This window comes from Protobothrops mucrosquamatus, unplaced genomic scaffold (assembly GCF_001527695.2).
Source record: "Protobothrops mucrosquamatus isolate PMUCROS unplaced genomic scaffold, P.Mucros_1.0 scaffold851, whole genome shotgun sequence".
Lineage (NCBI taxonomy): Eukaryota > Metazoa > Chordata > Lepidosauria > Squamata > Viperidae > Protobothrops > Protobothrops mucrosquamatus.
In genome coordinates, this window is record NW_015387106.1 from 356,900 (window position 1) to 367,831 (window position 10,932).

General features: G+C 42.4%; 1 protein-coding gene across 1 annotated transcript in view; it reads left to right on the forward strand.

The window, feature by feature from the left end:
• The window catches only part of ADGRB2 (adhesion G protein-coupled receptor B2), a 161,347-nt gene that overhangs the window by 56,674 nt on the left and 93,741 nt on the right, over positions 1 to 10,932 (forward strand). Inside the window, exon 6 of the mRNA XM_015819030.1 lies at positions 8,643 to 8,807. Within this exon, the coding sequence (XP_015674516.1) occupies positions 8,643 to 8,807 (165 nt within the window). The remainder of the gene's footprint in view (positions 1 to 8,642; positions 8,808 to 10,932) is intronic.

Genomic DNA, 10,932 nt, shown 5'->3' on the forward strand with positions numbered 1-10,932 from the left:
TGGGCTGAAAGAGAATGACAGGCCACACTGAATACAGATATTTCATTCAGCTAACAGGTGTCCCTTGTCAAGTCCAGCCCAAGAATGACAGAGAACAATCCAGACAAAGTTCAATTCTTTATCTGCTTATACCCAATAGACAGAATCTTGCCAGACTAAACCCTTACTACTGTCAACCCAATGGATATAATTTAAGAGATTCTAGGGAGTGACTAACCTAACTCTCTTTCTCTGTGTCTTCCTATCCAACTCTGGGATATGCTGTCTCCTCTCCATCCCCCACCCCTTGGATTATGTTCCTTTCTTCCTGAGAAACAGCAACTTCACTGTAGTCCAATGGCTGTCCTCCAGTGGCTCAGGAATTCTGGGAGTTGAAGTCCACGAGTCATAAAAGAGCCAAGGTTGCCTACCCCTGGGCTAGACATACCTGGTTCCCTCAACCGTTCATCATATGATTTAGATTCCAGACCTTTTATCAACTTTGTTGCTGTTCTCTGCACACTTTCTAGAGTTTCAGCATCTTTTTTTTGTATCGTGGTGACCAGAACTTTGAAGCGTGGTTTCACTTGTGTGGTAAAGTGGTATTATCGCTTCTTATGATCTTGGTGCTTTCCCTCTATTGATGCAGCTTAGGATTGCATTGGGTTTTTTTTGTTAGTTGCAGCACATTGCTGGCTCATACTTGAGTGATGGTCCACTACTAAGATACCAAGATCCCTATCAAGGGCATCAACCCATGAATTTGGTTTTTCCTGCTTGTGTGCAGGACCTTACTTTTTTCACCACTGAATTTCATCTTGTTGGGTATCTAAAACTTGGGAAATAGAGCTTATCTTGCAAAAGGAAACTCTCAAAGGAGTGTTCAGAAATTGATCTTGGAAAAATGATAAAAGGTAGAAAATGGCCAATGCACATCATCTTGCATCTTTCTTCTAAGGCACTGAAAGAGATACAATGTAAAATACTCATTTAACAACATAGTTGTTTAACAACATCAGGTTGGGTCTTTCTGCTAGAGCACTGAAAGAGATAAAATGTGAAATACTCATTGAACAACATAGTTAAATGTTATCAAGTTGGGTTCCATTCTTGACAATCTTTGGACAAACGCTTCTCATTTCAACTTGACTTCAACGGTAACTTACAGTTTTTCCAAGGACGTCCCAGTGATCTTCATCTTCTCCATCCACCTTCTCTTTCTGCTCCCTTCAATCTTGCCAAGGATAGTTATCCATCATCTCACGTGTCCAAACTATGTGAGGTTCTGCTTACTGATTGTTACCTCCAGAGAGTAGCCAGTTTTTATTTGCTTCAGGATTGATTGGCTAGTTCTTCTTGCAGTCCATGGTGCTCTTAGGAACCATCTCCAAATCCATAATTCAAAGGAGTTTATTCTCTTGCTCTTGCTCTTTCTCAGTGTCAGACTTTCACAGCCATACATTATCACTGTAAAGATCATTGTTTTAACTATTCTTGTCTTTTTTGTCATAGAACTATCTTTATCCTTCACGACTGTGTCTACATTTGTCATCGCCCTGAGAGTAATCTCCTCTTTACTTCTCCATCAAACTGTCCACTTTTAGTTATTTTTGAGTACATGAAAACAAAGCAGCCAATCAGCTTCTTTTCTCCACTGTCAACTGTAAGTTCACTAATCAAGTGGCTGATACTACCTTTGTTTTCTACCGTATAGTATTAACACAGATGTATTTATTTATTAATTTGATTTCTATAGTCGCCCATCTCAGGAAACGAGTCTGGGTATATTAATACAGATGTTCCACTTTCATAACGTTGTAGTAGTAGTAGTAGTTTATTAATTGATTAATCTTGTGACCTTAGCAATAAAATAAAATAAAATAAGGTAAAATAAAATGTAGCACATACATTCCGTAACAAAGTAGGTAGGAGGAAATAGAATGATAAAATACATATGTGGTAACATAAGAAGTCAGTAATCAGATAAATGACTCTCCCTTACAGGGTATCCCAATTTGTTCAATGTATCTTGTTCTTAGGATCACTGCCTTAGTTATAAACTTAGCATTCTGCATACAATATGAACATTTGACCCCAGGAGGAAATACGACAGTCTGTGGTTGAGATCCCAATGGGCTGTTCTTCCCAATAGCTCAGAGCTGAAGAAGCTTCTTGGATGAGAAGCGAAACATTGTCAAAGAAAAACAAAAAAGTCCAGTTGCCTCATGAAAAAACATCTTTGGGATAACTATGACCTGGATGACTGACAATCTCCATAGACATTTATACATCCCTGTCATTATTTTTCCATGTTTTGAATACTCTGTTTCTCCAAATTGACTACTAAGGATCATTTCTCATTCATTGTAAAAGTTTCTCAATTATTTTGACACACCTGAACTCAGGCTAGGAGAATGTAGTAGCACCACTCACATAAGACAAAGAAATAATTGCTGGGCTTCTACAAAGTACCCAGCCCATTTTGGCTCTCCTTTTGCATATTGTACAAACGCGATCATTGGACTAAATTATATACAGCAATGTTAGATTAAGGGATGAGAACCAATTTAAACATTTCAGCGTGAGACGATGCATGAATGCTTATTAAAAATTCATAATGGATATTCCATTTCCGTCCTGAATTAAGATTCCAAAGGATTTTGATAGGCTGGAACGCAACTGAAACCAACACAAGGGAAGTCAACCAAGATAAATGAAGGCTTTGCAATTCTGGTATAGATATAGATGGGAGAGATCAGACTTGGCAGCAGAAAATGCAAAGAAGATCCAACTGCTTCAGTGGATAAGCTGAATATAAGCCAGCAGTGTGATGCATCTGTTAAAAAAAAAAGAAGAAAAGAAACATTTTAGGCTGCATTAAAAGAGATGGCATCCAGTCTATTTCGAAACTTAAAAACCTACAAGAAATGTTTGAAGCAGCCAAATGTCTTAAGCCCAGAAAAGTGAAAGTTTGGGAGAGACCTCCTCCAGGCAGAAGATGGAGCAACATTATTTTTGGAGTAGAAATGTCAGTCACACAGATCTGGGCTGAATGTTAAAAAAAAGCTTTCCAACCGAGGAAATTTTTCAGCAGTGAAACAGCCTGCCTGGAGAGCTGGCAGGGCTATGAGATGGATGGTCACTTGCCAGCAATACTGCAGTTTCATCCTTCATTGAAGATCCTGCAATGTGCAAGAGGCTGGACTAAATCACCTCCAAGGCCCCATTATGATTTAATGAGGCATCTTTATCGGTTCCTACCTATAGTAGCAGAAGCAGACGATGGCAGACAGCAGCTTTTGCACAGCTTCAGTGAGGAGCAGCCACCATCCTCACCAGCTGTTGCAAACTGCTTGATAAAAACTATCCTGGGCTTTACTTTTCCTCTGTTTTTGACAACATTCATTTCGTCCTTTGGGTACTGGTGCTGTTCAAATGAAGACAACAGGCCAGGCTTGTGCAAGGTGCACCAGCTCCGTTGACTACATGCAACTCACAGCCATTTCCTTTGAGCTGCCAGACCACTAAGCGAGGCCAAGCGGCACCATCTGGTCTACTGGAAAGGCTGTTTTTTTTTTCTTAGCTACTGATTTTAGATTTTTGTGCGTTAGGATTTGGGGCTTATAAGAGGATTCCAGATCTCTGGCTAATGAGAAGCTCAGGTCTTACCACCAAGGGTGACTAACTATGGGGAGGTCATCTCAACAGCTGGCAGGACCTCATCTACCTTCTCTGGATTCAGAAGCTTGAGGATGAGTAGAGGGGTGTCAAAGCTCTAAGCTAAACAGAGAAGAGGAAAAAAAACACCTTGGGAGAAGATAATGCCAACCATTTCACAATATTGCTGAAAAAGTTATAGTTCTGTACAGGACATTGTCAGAAGTCAGCGTAGGTTTGTTTTTAAGAACTGGCAGAGACAAATATAAAGGACTCCAGATTAAGGAAACATCCTGACCGGTAAGGGAAGAAAGACATCATGAGTTAGACAGGGAAACCAATCTACGTTGCCACACGTTGTTCTTCAAAAGTTTACTTTTCCACTTTCTTGGTCTAAGATTGATTTTCATCGGAAACATAATGTTGGTACTCAGCCTACTACTTCACCAAATCCACCATCTCTCATTTATATCCAGGCTGAGCAAGACTCACGATCCTCACTGGATAGCTTTATGTTTATAAAATCTTATATAAATAAAAATGTAAATGTTCGTTTGTTCAAAATCTTAAATCTCCGAAAGTTCTTCACCGATTGCTTTGAAACTTTGACACAACGTTGCATTCGAATACGCGCATGTTTTTATATACCTGCTATTATATAGATGTCACACCTGTGACAGGGAAAACATGCTTTTTTGAAAAACAGCGCCATCTGTTGGATGTAAAAGCAACACACGCTTTTACCAGACTGAGCCACAGCAACGCGTGGCCGGGTACAGCTAGTCAAGAATAAAATGGAATCTTACTGGGGAAAAATGTTCAAGCCTAAACCTGGGCAATGTTGGGGGGAAGGAATTAGTCAAAGTGATGAAGAAGAATGGGAAAGGGTAATGGATCTGTATTATCGTTGATGATGCTGCATTCCAATTTTTGGGGGAACACTGAGGCTAAATCTAATCATCGTAGGTCACCAATATACCGACAGCACCTTCTCTAAGGTGAAGAGGAGAAGAAGGAGAAGCTGCAGCTGCTTTACAGAGCCTTAATTTATCTCCTAGCATTGGGTTACAGAAGATTTTTCCCAGTCCCACCACACTTTCCCCTCTGCTTGCCTTTCCCTCTTTCCAGATAACACAGGGGAAGGGAGAATTGAGGACATCCCAGATAAGTAATAGCTTTTGAACACCACAGATTGGAGGATTCTACAAGCAAGGAGTACACAGCCTAGAATTGATCTTAGTAGGCTTAAAAAAAAAACCAACTCCCCGGAAGACAGACGTCTTTTCAAGACTTCTTCTCTGAGTTTCAAAGCCTCTTCCAGACTCTCCTACAGACTCTCCTCCTTTTCAGATACTTTCCTATGATGAGGTGGCATCAAGGCTTGCTTTATCCTGTACTTGTTAAGTAGCACTTAGACTTAGATAAATGCGCGAGAGAGTCCGTGTGTAGCTCTGGACCAGGAACTGAAATGTCATCTTGTGCTTTGTTGCTGGCTTCATCTGAAACAACTTGTTCCATTACATTTGCTGCTTCTGGTGGCAAAAACAGCAGCCATACAGTTCAGTGTCACAGAGCCGAATAGCAATTCTTCTCCAGATAGAGCTACTGTCCACAAAGGCTTATTGCTCCATACGTTCTTGGCCTGCGGAGAGGGGAAAAAGGATATTAAATTTGACCCCGGGGGTCTCACTGCTAGGTCTTTGTTCCTGAGCAATGAATTCATACCCCAATATTTTTTTAAAATGTTAAAGTTTATTATAAATTAAAATACAAATGCAAACAAAATTTTAACACAGGAAGGAAGGAAGGAAGGAAGGAAGGAAGGAAGGAAGGAAGGAAGGAAGGAAGGAAGGACTTCTGATTTTTTTCATTGCAATAGAATACAAAAAAAGTTACAACCTGCAATCTTTGTATAACAACACAAAATCATTGCAATCGTCAAAATCCAAAATTAGAATTTTGTATTTTTCATTTTTGACTACAAAACCCAGAAGTGGTTTCCAAATAGAAACAAAATTAGATTTTTTTCTCTTTTAATTAGCATAGCCAATTTTGCCCTCTCTGCCAATCTATCACCTTTACTGCCACCATCCATTGTACAAATTAGTATACCTTTCTATATTTGTGCATATAAATTTTTTTGCTGCTGCTAACATACATAGTAAGTTCCAAATTTTTGTTCAAACTCTTCAAACCTAAGAGGAAAAAAATAGGGGTTCGTTTTTATATTTAAAAATCTTCTGAATTAGTATAAAAATCGGATCCCAATATTTCTTTGGTTTGTCATAACTCCAGTAGAGATGATAGACAGAACTTCAATAGAAAAAAAAAACATGCGGACAAATAGATTTAAGTTCACACTGACTTACACTCATGCCCCAATCTTGTTATAATTTGGGATTTTCCTTCTCACAACGTTGGCTGCTATTGATAGGACCTGCTAGTGAGGAAATGTACAATGTTGTTGCCTTGGACTATCGCAAAATGTGGCTAGGAGAAGAATAGGAGACGCAGTTATCATTTTTGCATTAATGTCTTGCCCTTACAAAGGTTGCATTAAAGTAACTTTAATGCTTTTTTCGGAGAAATACAGTATATTTGCGTGTTTTTTTTTTTTGTATTTAAATATTTGCAACCATAGATTTTAGCAAACGACATCAAAAATTACAGCAATCATGTTAGTTCAATACATCCCCTCTAACGTTAACAGCTGCTATTTGTCAGTGTGTTCTTTCATATCTTCCTTACAGCCATTGCGAACAATGCAACTTGTTTTGTTACCTGTTCATCTCCATCAGGCAACAGAAAATAGATTTTTTTTTCTTCCAAACTAAAACTAATATAGTTGAAGTAACAAGGGCGGAATGAATCTAGCTCTAGGTTCCTGATAAGGTTTGTTATGAAATAAGCAATGGGTCAAATCTTCCACTTGTAAGTTATTACAAATGCATAAAAGGTGTGTAGTGCGCTATCCTTTGTAACTTCGATCCAGAGGGACTGTCGGCAATGCAGAACCCTAGAACCAAATTCTAAGGAATCCTCAGACTCCTTTATAACGAGTTAAGCCCATTAAGGCAGAGATTCTTTTGAATCCTTCGAAAAGCCTCTTAGCAGATTTCTTCCCGCTTGGGCTGAGCAGCCATTTATGAGATAAGCCCTCAATTGTTTTGTCTGCTGTTCTTTGTTCTCTCTTCCGTTCCTTTCCAGCCTTCCTGTAATCTCTCACCATCAGCTGCTTATTTTATTCAGTTTTGAAGTCTAAGCATGCGCCCTAATTTTATCTGTCAGTCTTTTGCATCTTGTCTGAAAAACCTGTCTGCGAAAGACCCCCCCCCCTTCCAAAAGGGACCTTCAGAGACCAACGTAGAGAAGGAGAGCCTGGGGTGGAGTCAAAAGAGGAATCAGCACAGAGTCTCTATGTAGCCACAAACAGACTAAATCCAACCCCTCTTGAATTCTGTTAACCCTTATTTAGTGCCAAAATACTGCTAACCATCAACTGAGTAGATTATAATAATAATAGTAATAATGAAGTTGGAAGGGACCTTGGAGGTCATCGAGTCCAACCCCCTGCCCAGGCAGGAACCCTACACCATTTCAGACAAACGGCTGTCCAGTCTCTTCTTAAAAACTTCCAGTGTTGGAGCATTCACCGCTTCTGGAGGCAGGTTGTTCCACTGGTTAATTGTTCTCACTGTCAGGAAGTTTCTCCTTAGTTCTAAGTTGCTTCTCTCCTTGATCAGTTTCCATCCGTTGCTTCTTGTCCTGCCTTCAGGCACCTTGGAGAATAGCTTGACTCCCTCTTCTTTGGGGCAGCCCCTGAGATATTGGAACACTGCTATCATGTCCCCCCTCCTCCTTCTCTTCATTAAACTAGACATACCCAATTCCAGCAACCGTTCCTCATATGTTTTAGCCTCCAGTCCCCTGATCATCTTTGTTGCTCTTCTCTGTACTCTTTCTAGAGTCTCAGCATCTTTTTTACATCATGGTGACCAAAGATTCTTGTACATAGGCATGAGCAGTAAATCAGTTTAGTTGGAACCTCACATGTGGTCCTGATCTTTTGCACCTGGCAACTGTTATTGAAGTTGAAACATTAACAAATGCGATAAAACACGGGGGGGAATTAACAAGGTTAGGCAGAACTTGCTACCACAGTCCTCCCGATATATAAAGAGTGAGGATTAGTTATTTTAAAATATTTATTTTATTTTATATATTTTATATATATTTATATTTCTCCTATGCTCAAACAGTTCAGAGATTGCTGTCCTTACCAAGTAGGTTTCACTGGTAACTCTGTCCTCTCTTCATTTCAATCTCTCTTTTCTATGTGAAGCTGGAAACTATGACCTAACCAGCATTTTTCAGTCTCGGCCACTTTAAAATGTGTGGACTACAACTCTGAGAATTTCTCCATCCACCATGCATCTTAAAACTGCTGAGGTCGAGAAGCACTATTGTAAACTACGGTGTACCATGAATTGAAAAGTCTGGTTTACAGCATGTTGGTCACTGGATTTTCCTGCCTATTTTTCACCCCCTTCCTTCTCATGGTGTGTGATGTGGTTGTTGGTAAGAGCCTGCTCAGTTGCATCATTCTTCTTTGAAGGAAAATACATTGTAGAACTCAGACAGTGGTTCATCTAGACCAGGGATAGGCAACCTCGGCTCTTTTATGACTCGTGGACTTCAACTCCCAGAATTCCTGAGCCATCCATGCTGAGGGGAAAGGGAGAGGTTTCCAAGCTGAGCCATGCTGGCTCAGGAATTCTGGGAGTTGAAGTCCACGAGTCATAAAAGAGCCAAGGTTGCCTACCCCTGATCTCGACCATCTTATTGTTCATTCTGCTCAAGATAAGTTTGAGGAGAAGCTTCATGAGGGATTCCTACTTTGGGACCTAGAGGGGATGGAGATGATGGTGGTCTGAACTGAAAGAAGAACATCTTGAATTACTCAATCCTTCATGAAAGGACTTTTGCTTGTGCTTTTTTTGTGACAGTGGAAGGCCAATGGCTGGACTGGGGATCCTGGAGCCGGTGCTCAGTGACATGTTCCAATGGGACTCAGCAGCGAACCCGCAAATGCAGTGTCTTGGCTCATGGCTTGGCAGAGTGCAAAGGAGCTCACGCTGATGCCAGGGAGTGTCACAATCCAGAATGTTCAGGTAAGGGAGCTATCTTTATTCACTGTTTTTTTAAAAAAAAAACCAGGCAAAGGCCTGGGGTAAACCCAGCACAATGGCAGATGGGTGTGACCAGTTTGGGTATGCATATCGTCCCCCACGCAGCCCAGCAAGATTGAGGAAGCGTGAATTACAGACTGCAGAAAGGTACCGCTAATGATTTTTTTTGTTTTTCATTCTGTTCTGTTGGGTCCGGTTCTTGGAGACAGGTCCAGGATAACTCACCACGGCCAACTTGTCCCAGCCATCTCACCATGGTTGACTCACCCTTGCTGACTCGCCACGCCCAACTCGCTGCGGAACAATTCAGTGCGGGATAACTCAAGAGAGGGACAAGTGAATTACAGCAAACCTTGCTTTAGGTTTGAACCTTCTCAGGTTACAAGTCTTCGAGGCTGGGGTGAGCCAGAGCACGGAGCCTCTTGTCCCTCTTGTCCCTCTCTTGAGTTATCTCGTGTTGAATTGTCCCACGGCAAGTTGGCCAGGGCCAGTTGCCCTGCAGCAAGGTGGCTGGGCTGAGTCAGCTACAGCGAGTTGTCCAGTTCCACTTGGAGACTGCCTGGGGAAGCCCCTGCAGTTTTCTCGACAAGATTTCTTGGCAAGGTTTGCCATTGCCTGCTTCCTAGGGCTGAGAGAAAATAACTGGCCTGAAGTCATTCAGCAGGCTTCATGCTTATGGTAGGTTTGGAAGTCATGATCTCCTAGTTCAGGGGTAGGCAACCTCGGCTCTTTTATGACTCATGGACTTCAACTCCCAGAATTCCTGAGTCAGCTATGTCTAATACCTCACTGCGATACCAAACTGGCTCTCATGTCTGATGCTAGTCTTGGATAAATACAGCTTCTTGGAAACTGCAAGAGGACTTTTGTAGCCCTCATTTATTGTCAGGTGGAATGTCTCTCACTGATTTTGAAAAGTTTCTTCCATCTGGGCCAAGTTGCCTCTTATGACATGGGTTCCCAGCTTGTGGGCCATAGCCCACTACCGGGCTACTGCCTATTGGCCACCTGGCCACATGAGTGGCCGGTCACTGCAGGCGTGTGCACAGCCCCTTGCGCGAGCGTTGCTGGCATTCGCAGCCCTATTTGCGCAAGTGTCACTGGTGTTTGTGGCTGCAACTGCATGAGCATTGCAGGTGTTCGCGGCCCCGTTCACACAAGCGTGCATGCATTTGCTGCCCCTCTCATCCGAGCATTGCGGGTGTTTGCAGCCCCATCGATGCTTGATGCCCTACTTGCGTAAGCGCTCACGGCCCCACTCACACGAACATGTGTTCATTCATGTCCACGTGAGCATGCATTCACACATCCCCAATGAAACCATCCCTTCTTTCCTCCCTGCCCCCCCCCAATCTCCAAAGGTTGTGGAACTCTGTCTTGATGAGCCAGATGACCAATGGATGTTCCATCTGCCTTTTGATTGATGATGTTCAGTCTCCCTTTTGCTCCTTTTTCAGTCTGTTCCTAATTTCTCACAGGAAGAATCATTCAGTCAATTTGGGGGGAAACCTGTTATTCAGGAAGTGCTACCAGGCATAAACTCTCAAGTGTTTGAAATCAACACCTCACGGTTTGTCCCATGTCAAAGCAGTAATCAGTAGTCATCTGGGTAAGGTCGTGTTGTGGCTCCATCTTGTGAGCCCCTCTTATCGGAGGAAAAAGGCTTCGAACATGAAGGAGAGGAGATGGCCAGGCCTCCCTCTCTAGGACCCTCCTCTTTGGCAATGCCTCAGGTGTCTCCCGACGGAGAAGAGATTGACCAGGAGCCAGGTGGTTCTGAGATTGGCCAGGAGCCCGGTGTTTCTCAGATTGGCCAGGAGCCAGGTGTGTCGGATAATGAGGAAGAGAAGTTGTGGCTGGATCCACGCCAGCATAGGAGCGACAAGCGTGCGCAGCAGAAAAAGAGATGTGCCAGAGATTAAGCTGAGTCACTGGACCACACCCCACAGGCTATAAAAGGGTGGTGGTGGCCATTTGGACCTCTGTGACGGACAAAAGCTGAATCTCTGGCAAAGTAGTGTGCTGTGGCTTTCAACTGTGTGTATTGTTTTTGTTTCTGTGTGTTTGGAGTAAAAGGTCTTGGCAGGCAGCTACGGAGCTGCTGCCA